Source organism: Camelus dromedarius, chromosome X (assembly GCF_036321535.1).
Source record: "Camelus dromedarius isolate mCamDro1 chromosome X, mCamDro1.pat, whole genome shotgun sequence".
NCBI lineage: Eukaryota > Metazoa > Chordata > Mammalia > Artiodactyla > Camelidae > Camelus > Camelus dromedarius.
In genome coordinates, this window is record NC_087472.1 from 80,001,027 (window position 1) to 80,026,690 (window position 25,664).

The 25,664-nt window shown below is 34.8% G+C and overlaps 1 protein-coding gene across 11 annotated transcripts in view; it reads right to left on the bottom strand.

Annotated features, from left to right (window-relative positions):
- Positions 1-25,664, bottom strand: part of KDM6A (lysine demethylase 6A) — a 168,113-nt gene that overhangs the window by 94,008 nt on the left and 48,441 nt on the right. For all 11 annotated transcript variants that reach the window (XM_031445376.2, XM_031445379.2, XM_031445377.2 and 8 more), the window contains 2 exons: positions 22,765-22,873; positions 12,647-12,696 (listed from right to left, as the gene is read on the bottom strand). In XM_031445376.2, the coding sequence (XP_031301236.1) occupies positions 12,647-12,696; positions 22,765-22,873 (159 nt within the window). The remainder of the gene's footprint in view (positions 1-12,646; positions 12,697-22,764; positions 22,874-25,664) is intronic.

A 25,664-nucleotide genomic window follows, 5' to 3' on the forward strand; every position in this document is an offset into this window, starting at 1 on the left:
GAAGAAACTGAGGAACAGAGAGATTAAGCAACTTGCTCAACGAGAGAGATACTAAGTAGCAGATATAGGAACTGAATCTAGGTCTGCCTCCGGAGTTCACTTAAAAGTACTATATTTTTGTTATTTGTGTATTGACTAAACTCCACCCCATCAGACAAAAATGCAACAAAGGCAGGAGTGCTAATCATCTCTGTATACCCTGCTATCACCTAGCACGCACTGTGCATTCCACATAGCAGATGCCCAAAGGCTTAATAAATTGAATCACCCAGTACTTAAACTCAGTATTAAGCTTAGTTCCCTGGGTGATACAGAATCAGTATGAGGGATGGTCCCTATTAACCAGTAAGTTATAAATCTCAGCTAGGAGGTCTCATTTTTCCCTAACAGTTGACAATGTAATTTAAACATTTATTGAGCACTTACTATGAGTCATAGCAGAGTTATCAGCACTGGGAAAACAGTGATGAACAAAACAAACAAAAATCCCCAACCTCAATGAATTTACAATCTAATGACAAGCAATTATGAAATTAAATGCATAATAATACATTCCAAGCTACAAACATTTAAGTGTTAATGAAGTATAATAAGGACTAGGAAAAGAGGTAGAACTTGGGTACTGTGTCTTAAGGAGAAGGAAAAACAAGCCATCTCAGCCAGGGGTTCTAATCCACACATCTTTTGAGAAACAGTGACCTGGAGGTGTGAATGGCTATATGATAAAGATGTGTTACCTCCCAATGTACTATCTCACCAAAAATGCCAATAGCAACCCCACTGAAAAACACGCATCTATGTAAAAGGATGACCATGACCAGAGCAAAGGCACTGATACGGAAATGAGTATAAATGCCATAGTCATTCTTCAACCTACAATGAGGAGTTAGGGGAGTAACTTTCTGGGAAATGTACTATTAATAAAACATACTTCTGCTTCAGTCCAAATCCTTAGAGGTATCTATACCAGGTGTCAGCAAACTATGGCACATGGGCCAAATCCAGCCAGCCACTTGCTTTTATAAATAAAGTTGCACAGAAACATAGCTACACCCACTCATTTATTTATTGTCTATAAGCTGCTTCCAGCTCCAACAACAGAGCTGAGTATTTGCAACAGGAGACTATTTGGTTTTCAAAATCTAAAATATTTACTGTGTCCCTTTAACAAAAGTCTGCCAACCTCTGACCTAGACTGTATTATAGTACCCACCACAACCCTAAATTAAGAAATATAGCTTAGTAAGACTACAGTCAACTTATACTGAAGGCTTTTATGCTGTGCCTCAAGTTATTCTCAACAATGTGGTTAAGTTAGCATTTTTTCACCAATACCAGAGTCCATTCAGGTGTTTTCACTGATCCCCAACATAATTCTTAGAGAAACTCCTGAATGCTCAGAGCTCCAAGCTGTATTGCCCAGATGTGAGAGGGGAGCGCTTCGCAGTCCCTCAGAGGACACTATGAGCTCCGTTCTTTCTAGCTGTTTCTGGTTTCCCAGACTACTTGCAAACTGAAGAAAAGGGCGTTGAGGGTTCTGCTTCCATTTTCATGAACGTATCTATGTAAAAATGGATTGGAAAACAAGAGTGATAAACTAAATTATACAAAAACAGTGTGAGCCTTAGAACAACACAGATGAAATAAAAGGTTGGCAACCTCATGTTAGACCCTCCTCTTGCCGAATTTTCTTAAATCTGTGAAATCCCATAGAAGGCACTGTTGGCTGATCAACTCTCCTTTCTCCCAGCTACTTTCAGTGAGAAAAAGTTGGAAATGCAACACAGGTCTAGCTACTGAGACAGGCAGACTTCTACTGTGGGATTTCTAGGAAAGTTTTTGTTTTCTTTGCATAATGTTTCCTTTCTCCTTCCTCATCCTGTTAGTATGTCATGGTCACCAGAGTGATGAAGGTATTAATTAACAGCCAACCAAAATGGTATGAAAATTACTTTAAACTGAAAACATATGAACAATCAGGAGCCCCAGGAACAAACATTATTTAATTAAGCAGAGAATCCTGAAATTACAGCTGCCAATGACCCCCCCTTCCAAGGGAGTTTACTGATTGGGAAAATACTGACCATTAGCACTGGGAAGTGTGAATTCGGTTGCCCATCTGCATCAAAAAGTCCAACAGAACCTTCCCTACCTTCTCAATGAAGCCCTGAAGCCTCTGCCTGTTCTGTTAGGTTTACATATAAACCTTTATCTCTGGCTGAGGGACTTACTCCTTACTAAGCAAACCCAGCGTGTATGTGTAAACAAACTTTTGTCTTTTTTCCTGCTAATCTGTCTACTGTCAGTCAGTTTGTGGGCTCTCATCAAATACACCCAAGCTGCAAGGAACAGCGACAAGCAGCAACCCTGTGTGAAAATCAGACTGGGCAGGGACTGGAGTGGCAGTCATGGACATATCACAATTTTAGGGAAAAACAAGCTTTTAAGACAATAGTATAGTGCCAGTAAGATTAAGATCAGAATACTGCCCCACTCCTTTGAGGACACAGCTATTTCCTATTTAGCATGGTTTGAGCTTTTTGAGGAAAGTTTAGACCCAGTATCCTACAAGCATACAGCAGTAAGAAGGTAACTATTTCCTATTAAAAGGGAGAGTGAGCTTAAAGAATGAGAATATTTGTAAAATAATCAAGCTTCTAAAAAAATTTTATTAGACAAAAATCACAGCCAAAGGTAGTCATTTAGGGCAACTAGTTAGGCTCTAAATGAGATTATCAAGATATTGTTATAAGGCTGCCAATCTTTGAGTAGAATAGCAATTTTACTGTAGTACCACCAAACCTCCCAAACTCCACTAACCATCTTTGAAGACAATCATATTTTTATGCAGGGATATCACTAAGAAATAAAATCAAGCCAGACTATTAGAAAAATACAAAACTCCTTAATCTTATTCTTCTCTGATACTAATTCCACATAGCCAGTGATACACAGCAAGGGAAATGAAGGCATTCCAAAACTCCAGGAATAAATTTCTAAATGCCCTCTGGTTACCCTCCACCTGCTGCATACACTACAGATGCCTGAAACTCCATTAATCTTACTTACATTGAACGGGAAAGTCTGATGCTCTAATGGTACTGAAGATTTTAGACAGTGGTAACAATCTCAGTCAGCCAAGCCAAAAAGTAGTCCTACTTTTCTTCTCTCACCTCCTCCCAACCAGTAATCCGAATTCATTCTATTCACAATGCTCATTTTCCAATCTAAAAGTCTTTGAATCTGTCCCCTTCTTCATTCCTACTGTTTTTCTCTAGGTAATTTAGGATCTTGCCTTCGTCTACCTGGCCTGTTTCAATAGTTTCCTAACTCAGTTCCCAAATTTTAGCCTCCCCTTCCCTCTTCCCCTTTCAATATACCTTCCGAACCACTACCAGTGAGCTTTCAAAAACTCAAACAACTTCCTATTTTAAACTCCTCTGAAAATTCCCTACAACCTAGTCTGACTATAACGGTCTTCATTTTACGACTCTTGCTCAATTTTCTCAATCTCACAGCCACCACTTCAATCAGGACAAACTGACATGCAAAGACCTATGAATAAAATACACTCTTACACATTTCTGTGACTTTAAACATGTTTGCTTCCTCTGCTGAAGAAGCCAATGCCATCTTTTCTTCAACTCATTTCTCAATCTGGCAAATTCCTATCCATCCTTTAACACAACTCATCTCTTCCTTCCAGGAGTATTAATCTGACACATTTCCAAGTACAGATAATGTTAGGTTCTCTGATACATGTTTCCAAATGAATACTCATGTCTATTATAGATACGCTCTTTATATACTCCACTAGAATGTGAGCTTGTAAAAAGACAGATAGAACCCAAGTGATGTTTTGATCCCTACAAAAAGTAACTAGCATATATAAGTTATTTAGGAATGGTATGCTGCTGAATAAATCAATCTCTTATAGCCTTAAATAAATAAATAAGCTTTAATTTAAATAGCTTTAAATATTACAAATTTTCATCAAAGAATTTGATACTCTGCTGATCTGATTTATACATAATCACTTCCTTAATACAGCCTGAACTATGTTTGGGACACTTAAAAGGGTTTTCCTAGTTATAATAATACAGCAAAAGAGGTTGCTAAAGCTCATTATATCCATCTGGTCCAAAGTTATAGCATTAGATTAGACCAGAAGTTCTGCTTCTAAAACCAATGCATAGTGTTGCACAGAGATCATATAATCAGGCTATAGAGGCCATCAGAATGGGCTTGTCACTTACCATCAACTCACAAAATAAGTTAACTGAGTCTCAATCTCATAGGGTTACTTTGGGGAATCAGAGATCATACATGTGAAACACTAACCTAGCACTTGGGATTTTTGTTGGAAGTAAAGGAGGCAATGTATCTACCACCACCAAGACAACTATTGAGCACATGGTAATTGCTCAATGGATCTAATATGATACATAAAATTCTTGATATGTCTCACATGCTGTAAAAAAAATTATACATTAAAAATAAAGAGGACTCAGAAATAAAAGAGAGTTATGGACAAGACAACTTAAAACCTATGCAACATTATAACCAGAGGATTTCAAAAATAGTAACTAGTACCTGGAGACAGCCTGAACCACTCAAGCAGTAAGCTCAGCATGGTGACAGGCTGCCACAGTCAATATTAAAAATGAACAAAACAATGAAGTTGGAATGCTGGCAATCCTTTAAGTAGAGCAGAGCTGGCAGGTGTTGAGACAATGAAAATAGCTGGGAAATGTACAAAACTGGGGATGTGTCTTTCTGAGAAAGAGCCCTGGATGAAGGTACTCATGTTTAATATTCTTAAAATCTATATAGACTACCAGAACTACTGCTACCGGTGTAGCAGTCAAGGTGAGAATTTTTCCCTTTCGTAGTTAAGTTTCTAATTATACTCCCAACATCTAGAAAAAAATTTAAGTGAAACAATAAGATTTTCATGTCATACAAATATAATTGCCTTATTTACCAATAACATGAGTTAATCTGTATTAGTAGTACAGTCTGTTTTGCAACATGTACTTTCTCTACTGTTTTCTATTCTATTATCATAATCAGACAAAATAAGGACTTTTCTCAGCATCCCTTGCAGCTAAAAGTGCTCAAATTACTAAGTTCTTCCCAGTGAGATGCGTATGAAGGGTTCTGTACAATCTCATGATTTCCTTAAAGGAAAGGGTTGTTGCCCCCTGCTTCCTCTTCCTCTGACTAGCTTCTTGGGATGCAGAACCAGCTCCAAGGCATCGGATAAAGACAACTCAAGAAAGAAAAAATATAGATCAATTTCAGTTATGAACAAAGATGCAATGATGCTACATATTAGCAACTCCAGTCCAAAAATACTCCACAATGATAAAAACTTATTGCCAATTTGAACTTACTTCAGAAATACAAGATCAATTTAAGAAGGAAAAAAATACAAAATTCTCTCAGTGGATGCAGGAAAAGTATTTGTAAACAAAAAATGTTGACTTTTACACTGAAATATTTAAAAGTTGGCTTTCATTAGAGTAAGGAAGTTCCTTTCTGTTCTTCATTTGTTATTTACAAAAAAAGAAACCTGAAGTACTCATACTTGATGGTAAAACATTTAAAATGCTCCCTTTAAGAAGGGAAACAAGACAAATGTACTGTATCACCTCTTTCAATCAACACTGTGCTGGCATCCTAGTTACTGCAGTAGCAAAAGAAAAGATCACAAAAATTAAAAATGAAGAAACAAAATGACCATTAATTACAAAGGTAGGATAGTCTACATAGATAATCCAAAGAAACAATTAGCCAAGTTAGTTCTAACCACCCCTTTAAGTTACTCATCACTGAGTTCTCCTGAATGTACATGCACTGCATGTATAAACAGTTTTTTTCTTCTAGTTAATCTGTTTTAAGTGTAATTCACAGGCCCTAGTCACAAACCTAAGGGGTAAGAGGAAAGTTTCTCCTCCCCTACATTGCTTTTTAATTATTTTGCCATTTCTACGTGCTACGTACGACAAACTGTTGTTTTTATTTATTATCAGTATTAGAAAGGTGTTTATTACTATGATTAATAGTCAAGATATAATGGCATGATTTAATAGTCATAAAAGGATTGGCAAATTTTCATCATTTCAAAAATGACTGTCATTTGCACTTAACTAGGTAAGAAAAAGTATGATCTCTCAAGAAATAAAAATTTTAGTTGCATAAAAAACATTATTTAGTTTTGAAATGTTAAACAAAAATTACAGATCAATAAGCCCTAAGTGTCCATTCTAATTCCAAAGGCTCTAACAAAAACTTAAGTTTATCATAAAATCTGCCACCAACACTCTTTGGGTAGAAAAACCTTACCAAAACTGACAGAAGTCTTTATTTACCTACCCACTTAATGTAACTAACTATGTGTACTATCGCTGCAGAGAAGTAAATATGTTGCTTGCAGGAGTCTATACCAGACACCACAGGGGATATTATGTAACATAGTGAATAAATCATTATCTTTCTGAAATTCAAAAAAAAAAATCCTCTCAACTCTACATAATTCTGGATACAAAAACTTCAGATAAAGAACTGAGGACCTGCAGCATGGGGAATCACTTCACTTTTAGTGGATAGGTTTGAAGAAATATGGTTTGAAGAGATAAATACAACTAAAACTTTGGAGATAATTATCTCAGTCATATTTCAAAAAAATAAATACTATAAGTATATTCTTCAATTTACAATACATTTTGGGTACAAATCACAAAAAAATGGGCAAACCTATAAAAAGCTAAACCTAAAAATCACTGAGTCATGAATGTGAACTCTGATCACCACCAACCATGAAGCATGTTCACTAGGTAAACCCACTGTTCACCCACTGGGTCACAAATAGTACTGTTACATTATTTAATGATGCTTGGAAAAGAGAAATTAAAATACACAGCATTATTATCTCAAGTGACAGCATCTGGTACAAGTCCACACTCAGCCTGAACCTGAGAACCTAAGCTATACCTGTCTGTGTTAACACGACTTTGCTAGTCCTCTATCTTCATTCGCATTACCTTACTTTCCCATGCCTTCTGCCCAGGCACATGGTTTGTCTGTTACCATATCAACAATAGTTTGTGGTCCAAGAGTCTTTGAATCCCTTACCTCAAATTCCTCGCCTTGCTATATTCATAACTTCTGGACTGTTACTTGGCGACTCTTACCTAATCAAGCTCCCAATTTGAAAGATCTGCCTTAAAACAAAGTTTCAATGCTCCATTCTGATCTTACCTTCCCCTCATGAGATGCCAATAAAGCTTTGCTAAAGTGGTGTTCTCCCTTACCATGGTACCCAGTGAACTCAGGTTTGAGTTCTTCATATTTGGGGAGTCAGCTTTTGACACCTGGGAGGATCTCAAATTACCTGTTAAGAATTCTGTACAAGAAGAAACTACCGATGGCAAATAATTTTGATAGCTAATTATTATTCCATGTATTGGGCATTTCATAATGAACTTATGTTCCCTCTTTATTAGACATGTCAACAATAAGTTTTTTTCGTAATAAATTTTGTAATAAGTTTTCCTTATCATAAGTAAGATTACAGGGGAGTTCTACTTCTGGCAATAGTAGACTAATCTGTTTCAGACTTAAATCCCAATTCCTTTTCCTCTTCAAATACCTACAACTAGAAAAGCTGTACGAAAGACTGATGTTAATCTGTTTTCAGGCATCAAACAACTACCAGGGCATCAAGAACATGAAAAGTTAAGATTGGTAATAGCCAATGTTAATTACAAACCAAATGTCCTTCAACAATAAAATGAATAAATTATGGCATATTCACACAATGAAATATTACACAGCAATGAAAGCAAACTACTGCAGGATACAACTACAGGGATGAATCTAACAAATATAATACTGAGTGAAGAAAAAGTTTTAAAAACATGCTGCATGATTACATGTTCATGAAGTTCAAAAGCAGGGAAAGTGGACAGTTATAGTAAGAGAATTAAATTAGGACATTTTCTCACACCATATTCAAAAATAAACTCAAAATGGATTTAAAACCTAAATCTAAGACTGGAAACCATAAAACTCCTAGAAGAAAACACAGGCAGAATAATCCCTGACATGTATCATAGCAATATTTTTTTGGATATGTGTCCTAAAGCAAAGGAAACAAAAACAAAAATAAACAAATGGGACCTGATTAAACTTAAAAGCTCTTGCACAGCAAAGGAAACAGTCAACAAAACGAAAAGAGAAACTACTGAATGGGAGAAAACATTTACAAATAATATAACTGATAAGGGGTTAATATCTAAAATATATAAACAGCTACAATTAAATATCAAAAAAATTTTTGGTTTAAAAATGGGCAGAAGACTTGAGTAGACATTTTTCCAAAGAAGACATACAAATGGCCAACAGGCACATGAAAAGATGTTCAACATCACTAATCATCAGAGAAATGTAAATCAAAACCAAAGTAAGAAAACCTCACACCTGTCAGAATGGCTATCATCAAAAAGACAACAAAAATAACATGCTGGCAAGGATGGGGAGAAAAGAGAACCCTTGTACACTATTGGTAGGAATATAAATTGGTGCAGCCACTGTGGAAAATAGTATGGAGGTTCCTCAAAAAAACTAAAAATAAAACTTTCATATGATCCAGCAATTCTACACCTGGGTATGTATCAGAAGAAAAAGAAAACACTAATTTGAAAACACACATGCACCCCAATGTTCAGAGCAGCATTATTTACAATTGCCAAGATATGGAAGCAACGTAAGTGTCCAACAACAGATAAACAGACAAAGAAGATGTGGTGTGTACATGTACATACACACACATGCACAGGAATACTATTCAGCCATTAAAAAGAATCAAATTCTGCCATTTGCATCAACATGAATGGACCTGGAGGGCACTGTCCTTAGTGAAGTAAGTCAGAGAAAGACAAATATTGAATGTTATCACTTATATGTGGAGTTGAAAGAATAAAATAAAATAAAATAAAATAAAATAAAATAAAATAAAATAAAATAAAATAAAATAAAATAAATAAAACAAAACAAAACAAAACAAATGACTGAAGATAAAACAGAAACAAGCTCACAAATACAAACTAGTGACTATGAGAAGGGAGAGGAAAGAGGATGAGGCAAGATAGGGGTAGGAGATTAATAGGTTCAAACTACTATGTATAAAATAAATCAGCTACAAGGATATACTGTACAGCACAGGAAATATAGCCAAGATTTCATAATAACCTTTTTAAAAAAGGCATGCCAACCTATAATTCCCTATCTAGCAAAAAATGTCCTTTAAAATTAAGTTCAAAAATATTTCCAGATAAAAGAAATTCATCTCCACCAGACCTTTACTATAAGAAACCCTAAACAAAGTTCTTTGGTCTAAAAGAAAATGACAGTACACAGTAACAATTCACAGAAAGTAACGAAGAGAATCAGAAAAGGTAACCATATGAGTGAATAAAACTACTACATTGTAATATACAGACCTATTCAAAGCAAAATAACAGCAACCTGTGGAGTTAATAATGTAGATCTAATACATACAACAACTATTACATAAAGGACATGGGTGGGTAAGGTATGGACCTATATAATTGCAAACTTTCTACATTTTACATGAACTGGTGCAATATTAACTGAGACTTGACTGTTATAATCCCTAGAACCACCACTAAACAAATAATGAAAAGAAGAATAGATGAAAAGGCCAACAGAAAAAGTAAAATTGTATAACAGAATGAAATATGGGGGGGGGGGGGGCAAGTAAGGAGGAACGTAAGACTAAGAAAAGTGAAGCAATAAACATAAAAGGAAAAATCAAGTGAAAAACACAAACCCAAACATATCAATGATTTCATTAGCTGTCAGTGGCTAAACAGTACAAGTAAAAAGCAGAGGTTTTTCGGACTGGATAAAAAAAGCAAGATCCATTTATAAGCTATCTGCAAAAGAACTGTAAATATAAAGATGTCAACAGGTTGAAAGGAAAAGGATATCTCACAGAAATAACAAGCCTAAGAAGGAAAGAATGGCAACATTAATATCAGATAAAACATGTCAAAACAAAAGGAATTACTAGAGGTAAAAAAAATATATATTTCTTAATGACAAAAGGGTCAATTCACCAGGTAAAAACAATAATCATAAATGTGTATGCACCTAAAAGAGAGCTTCAAAATACATTAAAGAACAAAAGGTCAAAATTAAGGAAGACAATTTCACAATCATAGCAAGAGATAATAACCTCTTAGCAAATGAAAAGACAAAAAATTGTTAGACAAAATTTGAAAAACACTATTAAAAACACTATCAACCATATTTACCTACTATTTATAGCATAATACAGCTAACAAATGCAAATCACATGCTTGTTTTTGAGTACTGACCCAATAAAGAAGTCAATACATTTTGAAAGAATGAAATTATACAGAGTATGCTGTGTAAATGAAATAGAAATCACTACAATACCTAAAGTATAAAAACCTGAGGATACAGCTAAAGCAATACTAAGAGAAATATATACTTTTAAATACTTATATTAGAGAAAAAAAGATAGAAAATCAATTATCTAAGCTTCCAACTTAGAAAATAAGAGAAAATTAAACACGAATTAGAAGCAAATAATAAAGAAAATCAGGAATCAAGGAAGTAGGAAATTGATGAAATATAAAACAGGAAAACAATATTGAAAAAATCTATGGAACAACAATCTGATTCTTTGCAAAGATTAATAAAATTAATAAACCTCTAGCCAGGCTGACCAAGGAGGATCTATACCAAAGAACCACTAACAAAAATGTGAAAAGACACATTTACTATTTACTGCAGTACTGAAGCAACTGACAATGGAAGAAATGATCACGACCCTGGGTTAGGCAAAGATATCTTAGGTACAACACCAAAAGCACAAGCAAACAAGAGTTGAAAAATTGGATGCCATCAAAATTAAACTTTTTACAGTTCAAACTATACTATCAAGAAAATGAAAATACAAGCCATAAACTTTGAGAAAATATTTGCAAATCGTAAATCCGGTAAGGGGTTGTGTATCCAGAGTGTACTAAGAATTTTTTTAACACTACTAATTAAAAAAAAAATTAAAAATCAGCAAAGGGTTTACATAGGTATTTCACCAAAGAATATATACAAATAGCTAATATGTTCATCAAAGAATGTTCAACATCAAAATTAGGAAAATGCAAATAAAAACCATAATAAGATGCTATTTCACATCCACTAAGAGGGCTGCACTCAAAAACTGGACAATTGATGGGGATATGGAGAAACTGGAACTCTCATACACTGCTGGTGAGAATGCAAAATGTTACAGGCAATATGAAAAACTGTTTTGTCAGTTTCTCAAAGTATTAAACACAGATTTACTGTACAGCATGGTAATTTCACTCCTGGTTATTTACCCAAGAGAACTGAAAATACATGTCCAAACAAAAACCTGTATACAAATGTTCATCAACTGATGAATGGATAAATAAAATGTGGTATATCCACACAATGGAGTATTATTAGATAATAAAAATGAATAAAATGGTAAACACGCTATAATGGATCAACCTTAAAAACATATGCCAACAGAAAAAAAGCAAGTCACAAAAGACTACATATTATATGATTCTATTTATATGAAATATCCAGAAAATACAAATACATAGAAACAGAAAGCAGATTAGTACTTGCTAGGGGTTGGGCTTGAGGTTTCATCATGGTGAGATGAACATGTCCTAAAACAAGACTTTGGTTATGGTTGCACAACTCTGGAAATTTACTAAAAGGCACTAAATTGCATAGTTAAAGCAGTTGAATTTTATAGTATTTAATTATACTTAATAAGCTTTAAAAAGAAAACAAAATAAATGATAAACTAGGGAAGATATTTTCAGTACATTAAAAAAGTTACCAAACTATACTGTTAAAACTTCTACAAATCAAAAAGAAAGATAAACTAGGCAATAGAAAAATTAATTTCACCTTAAAATCCACCTTAAAAATCTGAAGTGGCAATTCAGATAAAGAAATTCCACAGGTCAATAAACTTACACTTAAAAGTAAACATGATGTGAAAGATTAACTTGCACAGGTAACTTTATGCACTGCTTAAACTAAGAAAACAGATGATTCATTGCTATGCAGAGTTCTTCATTTAGGTACAGGTCTTTTAAAAAACAGTTAGGTTCAGCTGTCCTCAGAGCTCCAATTATAGACAGACTATACCAATAAAGATTTCCATTCTAACTTTCCCATTATGCCTTCCCTTTTCAGCCTGATACACGCAACTTCAGACTTCTTTTATTCCCAGGTACCAACTTAAGAAAACCACAGAATCATTTTGTTACCACTTGGCTTTGCTGGCTTTTAAATTCTCACACTTTGGATCATCTCTGGCCAACCAATTGTATCAAAATAATCTAATTCTTCTAACAAAACACAAGGTGGTTCATACAACACAGCACAAAGAAAGAACACTCATTTTCCCTTTTCCAATCCCTTTTCCCTAGAAGTAATATTTTTAGTTAACAAAACAAACAAAAAAGCAAGAGCACAATTCATTTTGAGCATAAACAGCAGCAATCTGCAAAGGGGGGTGGGGGGGATGCAAATGTGCACTAACCTTCCAGTAGTCAGATTGTAAACTGTAGTACCTCTGGTATGCAGATAATGCTGAAAGAGGGAAAATAAGCATGAGTCACAATTATGTCCCATTTCAAAATTAATACAAATTTTAAGTAACTTTATAACAAACTTCCCACCATACCCACCTCCCAGTAGACAGTGATACTTAAAAGCAAACAAGTTAGAATTCTGGGGCATCCTTGCTCATAATCAGACACTGTAACAAATGTCAAGTATACAGGAGCTCAAGGAAGTAAAACTATGGTCAGATCTCAGACCTGCACTTGAACAGAACCTAGGCAACCTCCTCAATCAACTTGACCTTCCTCAGAGATCAAATGTGATAAATGGATTAATACTCCAGAATGTGATGGGTTACCTGTTCTTACAAGGGATCTCACTTCCAAGAATGACTAAGAGCTCAACCACCTCAAAGAGCAAAGGAACTACAGTTGGCTCTTGAACACCACAGGGATTAGGGGCACTGACCCTCCACACAGTAGAAAATCCGAGTATAACTTATAGTCAGCCTTCTGTATCCACAGTTCTGCATCCTCGGATTCAACCAACCACAGATCATGTAGTACTGAAGTATTCACTATTATAATACAGTCACCCCTCAGTATCTGCAGAGGATTGGTTCCAGGATCTGCCACACATATCAAAATCCATTACGCTCAAATCCTATAGTCAGCCTTGCATATCCATGGATTCTGCATCCACAGATCATAAACATAGTAGTGCATATACGTATTGAAAAAATTCTGCGTATAAGTGGACCCATGCAGTTCAAACTCATGTTGTTCAAGGGTCAACTGTAGCTCTTGTCATTCCAAAACTTCAGTGAGGAGGAGGTAACAAAGCGAACTCAGAGTTATATATGCACATTAGAATTGGTAAAGAGCTGCTTTTTTAAAATTCATGAGCAATAAATAAGTCATGGAGATGTAATGTACAGCATGGTGGCTATAATTAGTAATACTATACTGCATATTTGAAAGTTGCTAAGAGTAAATCTTAAATTTTCACAAGAAAAAAAATTTTGTAACTATGTACGGTGATGGATGTTAATTAGACTTACTGTGACCATTCCACAATATATGCAAATTTCAAATCATTATGTTATATATCCAAAACTAACGTTATATATCAATTATACCTCAATTTTAAAAAAGAATGATTTATATTTTCAAATAAGATTTTCAAAAAGCGTAATAAAATCTTATACTGATAAAAATGGGGAGGGTGGAAATTAACATTTTCTAAAACTCCAGGTATAATGTTTTCATACTGTTTATCAATAAACAGCCAAAATACATATGAACACCATATAGAGAACTTTTTGAACATGTTCAAATTAGGGAAGCATTACCCAAAAACATCATCACATAACTAAATAAGTAACTTCTCTGAATAATGTTCATCTTTTTTGCACAAAGATGATGCCAACCAGCCTATTACTAGAAAGACATTTAGACTGTAATTTTTCCAGTTTTGAGGAAGAGTTGATTTCAAGCCATCTTGCACTTTTTAGCTCTTCACACATGAGTGTAGCTAGCTCATACAGATCACTGACTAATGGTCTTCTAAAAAGAAAAGCAAGCCAACCTATCAAGCTAGATGCAACAGAATTGTCAAAGTTTGTGTGCAGAAATCACCACTGATTTACAGAGGAGAGTCATGGAAAGGTGTTTTCTCTCTACTGCTGGGTGTGAACAAGGAAGCATATATCATCAACTGTCACCACAAGGGAAACTTCTTAAGACGAATCTCACAGAAGATAGAGGAAACAGATGCAAAGTACCTGGATACTTCTAGACTTCAAACTATACCTAGCACGCAACTCATCTACGAACTTCCAGTTACAGGAGGAAATAAATCTCCTTACTGTTTAAGCTACAATCAGGTTTTTCACATTTGTGCCTGAAAACATCCTAACCAATAGGAGCCAGGGTCCCTGACAAATTTGTGCAGTCACCATACCAAATATGGACTGTCCTTTTAATGGTGTTAAGGAATTCAATGAATTTGGAGGGTATGTTTCCAATAACCTGAATAATATGTATTACATGACTTCATAAAATTCCCATTTTAGAATTGGAGGAGCCCTTAAAAGAGACAGTATGATGTCCTCCAAAGTAACTGAAACTGAGGTACAAGAAGACTATGTGATTATCAGTTGGAAGAAACATGGCATCCATGAGAAATAAATACAAGCCTTCAAATTAAAGTCAAAAAAGTAAACGCTCCAAATTGCAAGCAGATTTGTAAATGAGACACTTCTTCTATGAGCGTTTGTTACCTTTCCACTCACATTTCTCGACAATTATACTCTACCCCATTAGGTCTAGCATCCTATTTGAAGAAAGACCTTAACATATTTTATGTTTCCTAATCCAAATAAATCCTTAAAACTCTAAAGACTATACAAGTACCTGCCACCAGAGTCTCTAGTGAAATCCTTTTAACCAGAGCACAGTCCTTATTTCTAATCTTTAAGTCAGCTACCAACGTAATTAGGTTTTTCTCAAGTCCTTAATAGAGAATGTGGGAAATCATTTGTTTGGACATCCTTATTATGCTTAAAACCAGTCTCATAATGATTGTAGCAAATGTCTAACCAGGTTTTTCCTTCCCCAACTCACCTAATCTTCACTTTGTGATTCTTGAGTTCTTTATTGGTTCAAGAAGTCCATGTTCATCCCACTAGGAAATCTTTTTAACAAGACTTCAGGCAAGACTGTTGTTTTCTTTTACCACTTAACCAAGAATGGTATGCTCAAACATATCAGTATCAACTCTATCAACCAATTTCCAAAGCTCAGACCTTTTTAATCCCTAAAATCTATTTATGGGTAGACTTTGAATTACTTTTTCCATATTAAATAAACCCATTTAGTCTTTTTATACTTAAAAAAGAAAAACATAATGAATTTAAAAGATTATAGAAAACTGGTAAAGTAGTAACAAAGGAGCTGGGTCTAAAAAAATAAATGCAAAAGAAAAAAATAAACATAAACGAGAAGCAAGTTAAATTATTTTAACAACTTAGGGGTTCTATAATCTTTCTCACATTCTCTTTTATTTTGCCCTTTACCTCGTGAAAACAAGAGGAAGAGTAGAATCAAACAAGGATATTATCAAGCATCAAAGAATCACCTATACAGTTGGGAGGGGTCCTACACACAGTCATCTATCCTTTAACTTCGTAATCATTCTGTATCATTTTTATATTATGAAAGTGATCAAATTAAATAATAATAATAATGGTAATGCTCAGTGGTAAGAAAAATACCCAATAGTGGCAAGAATTCAAGAAAATAGGAAGTTTTAGCATTCTACTATGCTGTAATTTATACTGTAAGTATAAATTAGCAAAAATTTTTCACGGCATAATTTAGCACTATCCATCAAAACTTTTATCTATATACACGCATACACACATGTACACATACATCCTTTCACTCAATAAAACCTACTACATCAAGGTATTCCTTCTAAGAATATAAACATGGATGAGTGCAAAGATTTAGCTACAGGGATAGACCATATAGTGATGGATGGATGGAAGGAAGGAAGGAAGGAAGGAAGGAAGGAAGGAAGGAAGGAAGGGAAGGAGGGAGGGAGGGATGGAAGGAAGGAAGGAAGGAAGGAGGAAAGAAGAGTCTATAGAGAATTAGTCCAATAGAGAATTGTTCTACCTATATAACAGAACACTATGAAGGGAACTGAAATGTTACACAGTATGTTTTTGAGATAGATCAACGTGAAACATTGTGTTAAAGTTCCAGAGTCTAATTCAATTTTTAAATACTGAAGATTTATTGTAACAGAAAAGCATCTAAAGATTTATATCAAAATGTTAAAAAAAAAAAAAAGAAAAAAGAAAAACAGATTTGCCTCTAAAAGATAAAATATCAACAAGCCATTACAGATGTAAACAAACACGTGGCTCCTGTTCTCAGGCTGTTCACCTAATTTTATGGTTGTATGTATTCTGTTCTTCTTTACACAATGAACATATTATTTGTGTAGATGTTAAAATAAGTGCACTTTCTCTGGTAATATTAGAAGATCGTCAACATTATCAAGGAGGGCCACCAGGAAGACAATGGGATATAGTGGCAAAGAAGCAGTTTTAGGTAAACCTGCATTCTAATCCTGACCTCACCTCATCCTAAGAGACTGTGACATCAAGTCATTTAATCCAAGTTATTTCCTTACAGGTCACAAGCAGCCTAAAAAGGTTTTTAGTAAGAGTAAAGTGAAACAAAGAATAAAAAGAGGAGGCTAAAGCTATATTATAATTCATCTGGAATTAAACAGAGAGAGATAAAGAGAGAGCTAGAGAAACAGACTAGGGAAGTAAAAAGGGTCAAGATAAAGATGCAGTAGGTGGCAGAGACTTCCATATGCGTGGAAATACGATGGCTCAAGTTAAGATCACCAAAACAACAGAAAGAGGGCGTGCCTGATGACAAGTCCACACAGAACAGGGATGAAGAGAATCAACAATGTAGGTTAAGGGTAAAGGGGGAGTCTTATTCAGAGTTAGATGCAACAGAAATGCAAGGAAGGAAAAGATTTAAAATTCAATCTATACTCCCTCCTATATTAGACGATACACTAACTGCAGGCAGAACTCAGCACTTCTCTTTCCATCCCTAGCTCAATGTGTAACACTACAGACAACAGGTTAGCTGCTAGTGGGTGAGTCTATGGGCATGGAAGGGGAGGGAAGGGAAGAAATACAAATCAATCTGTCAGTTGCACTGACTGTCATCTTTAGGCCGGAACAGGTTGTGGCTGCCTACGGTTATTAGGTCAATAAATTTCTTTTTTCTTTTAATCTAAAGCTAGAATGAAAAGTTTTATTTATACCGTGAGATAAGTAAGATCTCAGAGAGCTTATATTAACTGTCTAATTGTATATAAATGACGATGCACCTAGCTTTCTAGCACCTTTCTGCCTTCTCAAATGTATGACTGCCTAAAACACATCTTCCCTTAAATGTAGCATTAATACATATTAACATCTGAAAAACCCTCTGGACAGCATCCAACACAGCAGAACTTTGTTCCCATGTCCCCCTCTCTCCAGAGGTTTGAAAAGATTTAAGATTACAGAGACAGACAGGAAGTTAGAAAAGTAAAGAAACAAACATGTAATCCTTTTACTCCTACATCAGCATCTTCACTGAGGTTTTCAAGTCAAATTAATACATCTACTGAAATCTCAGATTTACTACTTCTGTTTCATTATTAAAATAATATATTCCTCAAGGTCTTTAGCATCTCACATTTGGCTTACTACAAGAAACATCAATTCTACCTAATAAAACTGAAAAAGGAGGGGAAAAAAAAAAAGAAACATCAAGTAGCTAGCTGTCTTATCTGTGTTCCTTCAATGTGTCCTGCCACCAACTCTCTAGTTCTTGAAGCTACTACAACTTTTGCTTATGGCCTGAATATGGGCTGCTGACAACCTGGGTTACGGTCACTACTTTGCTTCCTTGGGTTATTTCTCAATTGCATTTTCTATTCTAGGCTGTAAGTAGATTGAACAAAATCAGTGATTCCCAAATTGTGATGGGAGATAGTGGAGGCACTGGTGATGTTTTTTTTTTACTTCACGAAATATATTTAAACAAAGTTATATGGAGAAATAGAGTACAATGACAGTGAATGCAATGAAAACATATAGATGATCTACACTTATAACTATATCAGCTTTCAGATATATATGTAATTCGTTCTATGGCTATTACATGCCAGTTTATATCAGCATTCTGAATTTTTATTTCATGTTATTTTACTATTTCAACACAAAGTAATTTTTACATATAGCAAACATATATACTGTGCAAACTTAATTCCCAATGACTCTCTGAAAGAAGTTTTAAACAAAGAGCAGATTCTTAAAAGAGTCACAACCTTTAGTTCCAACAACCACAACAATAGAGGTGAATCATTAGAGGATTAAAAAAATGACAATTTTTTGAGAAGCCAAACTCAAGATCTATTATTGGAAAACATGCACTTGATGTTCTTATTATATATAATATATATATCTCCTAGGATGGAGTGTTGTCATTCCACTCAAGAAACACAGAAAGGGAGAAAAACAAAAAAAGCTCACCAACTCTGGCTTAAGACTCCTTTCTCCACATAAGCAACTCTTGGCATGTAACTTGCCCTATTTATAACTGCTTGATGAACTAAAACAACCAAAATCTATTTTGCTGCAAAGTGACAGACAATGCAACAAATGACCAATTACTTGAAGGAAGGAGGAAAGAGACAAAAATCTATAATCAGCTGGAATTTCAGGGAAAACTTCCAGCCACAACAAACCATGAAGAAATTACTTTTAGAAGTTTCAAGGTTTTCATGCTAATATCAGGAATGATTAATTATTACATCACCTTCAACTAATTTTCCTTATTTCTGGAAGTCTTACTATCTATATTCCAAGTCTCTTACCTTGTAATCTGTCGTTTTATAATTTCTCTGTGTACTTTGAGGGAATGCGCTACTTGATTTTCTAAGCAACCAAATTAATGACTATCTTCTCTCCTATAATTTACCATACATATTTACAGATATTTACATATAATTTCTATGAATTAAACTGCTCCTAAGATCCACCACATATATTCACAAGAACATATATGATTGTCCTTCAGCTCAGGGTTCTCTGTCTCTCAGGCTGTTCTTCAACTCAAAGAAGAGAAATCACGGTACCATCTCCATGGCTTAAGGAAGTCTACCTGACAGCTCCACCAGCTGTTTGGCTCAGCTGAGTTAATGGGTTAGCTGTGGGGTTAGGCGTGGAAAGGAGGTATGGTAGACATTGTGAAGAACCACTCAAATCCCACTTGAAGAAAGGACTGTTGGGAGGGGAGTCCTGCCTACAAGAGAGCCTCTTGCGGTGAGCTGCTGTAAGCTTCAGAGAGCAACCTTGCCTGAAGTCCCACTTCTTCCCACACCCAATATCGAACAGATAAAAGTATAAAGGCCTGGTCTTCTTGGCCCCCAACTTGTGATGGCTCTGAAGGGCCATTCTAGACCCGGGACTCCCCATGGCGTTGGCCAAGGCTGTCACAGTCTAACTTCTCCCTCTGTCTAATCCTGGTTCCATTTCCCATCTTCCACAGTGTTGATGGTAAAGGCATTCCTTATTAAAACATCCTGTATGCTAAACTCCCTCCAGAGGAATCCAACCAACAATAAGCCAAGTGCAAAGAGCCTCCAGCCTCCATTTTCCCACAATTCTCTAACCAGTTACTTTTTTAGAATAAATTCCTAGAGGCCAAAAGACCAAACCAAGTGATGGAAAATTTTTCAAACTCTTCATATGTATTACCAACCAGAAAGGGGCTTAAAAAAGTTTTATAAGGTTTTTTTTCCCCTTCTGCTTCAAATTCCTCTGAAATAACAGAAAAAATATTTTTAACGAATAAATCTGTAACAGCAATGATAACCAAAGTATACTATCTACAGATCAGTAATTTTTACAAATTCCTGTAAGTCAAGATACAGATGAGATGAGAATAAGAAATAAGGGCAGAAAACCCACAGTCCAAATGTACACAAAACAGTTTCTACCATTTTCTACTCCAAAAGTAGCAGTTTTTCACAAGGAACTCCAAGCTCAGAAAATTTCACACACGCAAGAGGACTCAGGACAATAATTAAAGATCTATCTTCAGAATAACAGGGCCAGTAAATCTCCCACATACATACACCTGAGAAATTTATTCACATGTTCATTGTGTGGTTTATGTTTACTCCCCATTAAGTTATGGTTTACAATCTGTTCTCTGAAAATAAACACCTATTTGGCTGGGGTTCGCGGTTCTCATCTTGTACTGGTTCCAAAGAGAGGAAGAAGTAGGTTGAGGTAACAAATGTCTCCACAAATTGGTGGTGATGGTGATAGTGTGTGTGGAAGGGGCTACCAGAGACTAGCTCTAGTTTGGGACTTATAGGAAGACAATGAAGAGCATAGATAGAAAGAATTTAATAATTAGTATTTAAAAAGCAATTTTTTAAAAGTGGGAATGCGATCAATAAAGCCTCAAGGAGGATTTAAAAAAACAACTCACATGTAGGAAATAAGAAGCCATTGGCTTGAAATACACATGTATACCTCTGTATCCATTCTCTCCTTCTTCCTATTACCATAATCAACCTACTTGCCTGTCGATGGCCTGTTCATATGACAGCAAATCAGTCAGGGAGCACATCTTTTCAAGGATTTAAATTCTTAGGTTATCCTTCTCTTCTCCCATCTTATTAGATTACTCCCACCAGCCAGTTTGCCAACAACATTGTCTAGCTGTCACACGCTCCCACCACACTTTCCAAAAAAGAAAAAGAAAAAGAAAAACAAATAAACAAACAAACAAAAAGCCTCCAATACAAATATCCCAGGATTTTTCATTACCTTCATAGCCAAACATTTTATAAATGAAAATGTAGCTAAATTCATAGACTAATAAAGTTTTTAAAGACTATATATATGTATGTATGTATGTGTGTATATATATATATTTTAATGACCACTAAGCAACAAGGACATACAGCTATATAAGCGAACATAAACCTAATTTTCAAGTTTAGGTGTCTGTTATTTATATGCTCTCAAATTACTGTGTTCTCCAAGTAAAAGGTGCAGCATTGAGAAATCAGACTGCACAGAATTCTGTATTATTTCTCTTGTACAATGGTTTTGTTTAAATAAATTACTAGTTTTAATTAAAATTAAAATACCTAATAGATCAATTATTAATACCTATTATCCTGAAGTCACTTTGCTAAGTACTAACCAGTTTCACATAGGAATCCCAAAACCCCTGAGCAGCTATCACCTCCTCCCCTCATTTTACAGATTAGAAGACAGGCTCAGGGATGTTTATATAATCTGTTAACAATAATGCAGCTGAACGGTAGAGATGAGCTGGGGAATGGGGGAAAAAAAAAAAAAAAAAAGCCTAACTTCAAACCCTATGGTATACCTGTCTCAAAGTAAAATTACATTTTCATTAGGAAAGTATTCACTTGACCTAACAGAAAAGTGGCAGCATAGTTAAACACCAACAATCCTTCATTCTAGCTCTGCAACAACCTGCCAGCTATTCTGTTCACTAAACACATTTGTGGAAAACAAGCATTAAGTCCATCCACTCCACATGAAAATGTTTACTATCATCAAATGGCTCAAATGGTCTTGCTTGTAAGAATACAGTTCTTCTTTGCTATAGATTTTTGTCTTTGGTATTGAGGAGTGTGGTATTTGGGGGTGCTTTTAACTTCCTAAATGAGTAATAGCCTGGGTCAGCAACTTGGTACCATACAAAGGACACATCCTGGGGGACTACCTTCAATTATTTAACTCACTTCACTTATTTCCAACACACAAAAAAATTTCAAATGAATAAAAAAATGTTTTATCCAATGCTCAAGCTCATATGTGATCATTTCTCTGTGTTACTTACCTTTACAATAACAAGGGTACAAATCAGATTTTTCATTAAAATATTTTCTAGCTTTATATAGCACAGGGAAATATATTCAATATCTTGTAATAGCTCATGGTGAAAAAGAATATGAAAATGAATGTATGTATATTCATGTATGACTGAAGAAATGTGCTGTACACCAGAAAGTGACACAACATTGTAAACTGACTATAACTTAATTAACATATATTTCACCATCACCCCCAGCTAAAATGGAAGTTTTACAGTCAGGATAAAGAAGAGAAATGCTGAGTTTCTGTTACTTTTCCAGAATGTCCCATCAGTGGCTCACTTTCTACCATGGTAGAGCCTTTAAAGGGCAGGGATTTTCCACAAGGCAGAACAAAATGGTAGTACACATGCAGGTGGTTATCAGTTTAACTGAATGGTCAGCTTATTGATAATTTACATGGAGATACATGAACGAACTTTTCCCATTTCCAACTATTCTTTCTCATTGTTTAGGATGTTCATAAGCTTATGGTTTCTTAGAAGTAAAAATGGTAATACCTTCGATAAACACAGAGTACAATTACAATTATTTTAAGTACATATATAAATCAAACAGTATTTAACAAGGGGAAAAAATTACCTTTTGGATAATCTTCCAATAAGAGGTTGAAGTGACCTAATTGACAAAAGAAATCAGACTCCACTTTTCCTTCAGCTTTTAAGATTAGAGATTCGTAGCAGCGAACAGCCTAGAAATAAAAAATACAAACATTTAAGAAACAGACAAAACCCTAAAATGCATTTCCTTCCTAAGATAATGCATATAATCCTCCATTCAATTACTCAAGAAGTCGATATATTTTACTTCTACTTCAGACATAGCCAGTGCAGCATTCTTTTAAAATATCTAAGTATTTATTAAAAGAGTCACTAGTTATGGCTTAAGTGCTTTCCCTATCTTTAAAATGGAAATACTTGCCAAATAAGATAATGTAAGAGCACTTTGATAACTTTATTCATTAGCCGTAGATCTAAATCTTTACTGCGGTTCCTGTTGCTATAAACCAATAATATCCATCTTTCCCACAGATGGTAAGAACTTTATTCAATTATGTAAGAATTCATAGACTCTCCAGAGTAATGAACAATACCTACCATTTATATGGAACAGCTACTTTTTACCCTAACCTCTGCCAGTTTAAATTACCATAAACTGCCTTTCAATTATTTTCTCATGATAAAACTTCAAATCCAGCAACTCCAACTATTCCTGATCTAAACCCCACTCTAATACACACATATGCACTCACTCTCACTGTTTGTTCCCTGAAGAAAAAAATAACAATATTTTAAGAATATTATACTTTTTTGTAATCCAGGGGACTGCAGGGGGAAAAAAAATGAATGATGGAAAGAACAGAATTCTGGAGTCTAACAAATTCCAGTTGTCATTAGCTACAGGAGATCTTGGGGAACTTATCCTCTCTGATTCTCTGGTTTAATAATGCTCAAAGGGCTGATTAAAGGATTAAAGTTAGAAAACTTCTCTAAGGGTTTATCACAGTGCTTAGCACTCCATAGGTAATTCAATTGTTTCTCTACCTTCTACTTAGGTAGGATAAGAGGAACTAACTCTTTCAAGATTGTTTCAAGCATCCCAATAATTCTGTCAAAATTTCCCTGCTAACAATTTACTCTACAATGTTGTTATGTATTACTGTGTCCTGGAGTCACTAAATAAATACGTATGGTTTCTCAAATGTCTGAGTACACTCTCAGGTTTGGTGTCTACCAAAAAAGGAACTAGAAGAGTCTCCATTATCAAAAAATCCTCTCACCACCGCTTCAGGGGCTTTTGATGAGTAAGAAAATGTAATGTAGGGCAGAGTACCCACTTAAATGCCTTGATTTTTCCTCTCCTGTAAAATATAGAGCCTTTGATGAAGAATTTCAAAATGTGTATCTTGTATTTTACCTATCCAAAGCACATACACAAATACTAATCAAGGTTGGGGAAGCCATCCTAAACAAGGTGAATTCTGGGATGATTCTACCAGCCATAAAGTCTAATATTTATTAAAAGGACTGTCTTCAGATCTTATTCCACTCTTAGCTATCTAAATGTGCATATGTACCAAATCACAATCACTGAAAACTAATCATTCTGCTTCCCTATAATTAAAAGTCTGAATGCTACAGTGATGTCTCAGAAATTACTATAATTTGGAGGCATGAAATTTCAAGATCCTCTTTATTTAAGTCATATATAATCCTATCTGGCAGATGGTGAGAGTACAAAAATATAATTTATCTCAGTGCTTTTTAATATCAGAGAAATTCATAAAATTATTGGGCTATAGTATGACAATTCTTAATTTTACACTGAATAAAATGACTTTTGAAAGCTAATAATGGCTTTGTAAATAAAGTTAGTTATTATCTTTGTTTTTTAGACTCACTAAGATATGAAGAAACTCTTCATACTCCTCTTTGATAATTTCTTATGGCTGATTTGCATTAAATTTACAAGCAAATATGCTTTCATGGTGAAAAAGGATTCAAGATACAAACATGAAGAAATTTTCTTTAATCATCTAAACAAAAAGATGGCAACATCCTATACTTCCTCTTAACAAGATATCATGGTGCCACTACCATGATCATCTATTGCCTAGCTTCCATTTCCAATAAAACAAAGGAACACATATAAAATGAATACTATACAGAACTCTGATCATCAGGAAACCTAACACCAGGTAAAAACCGGAATGGACAATTCACCTACCGATATACTCAGGCTTAATCAACAAATTCATAGTAATTTACAACAAAGTCAGCATGTACCTACCAACTAATGTTGATGATCAAAGATAACGCTGACAGAGCCAAATATCAAATGAGATGAAGAGGACCATTTCTATTCTTATAAATATTATTTTTAAATTAGTAAGCTTTCCTCCAGGATTAATCCTACCTTTAACTGTAAGGATAGTCAAAAATTTAAATGAAAATCACTTGTATCTAGATCATCATCATTCAATAGAGCACCTGCTGCAATGACAAAATAAAATGTTCTATAATATGTGCTGCTCAACGCAGCAGCCACTAGACACATGTGGCTATTAAGCACTTGAAACATGGCTAGTGCAAGACAACAACTGAATTTTCAAATTACTTCATTTAAATTCGTATTTATATAGACACACGGCTAATGGACAGTGTAAATTAATTTTTAAAGCTTAAAAACTGAATATTCAATCCATATGGTAAATATTAAGAAAGCAAAATTTCTGGTTTTTATAAATGAAAAACCTATAAAAATAATGGAATATCTTGCACTGGGGATGAGCAATGCCCTCCACCGAAATCATTTTAAATCCTATAGTTGTTTATAGTTAGTGGCTTACACATCTATAATCCTTATCGCCTACTGGGGGAGGAAGGGACACTGGGAATGAAAATAAACAGTTAATCATTAAATACTAGAATCAAAGGAGAATAAAGATTCTCCCAGCTAGGTAGAGAGACTGTCTTCCTCCC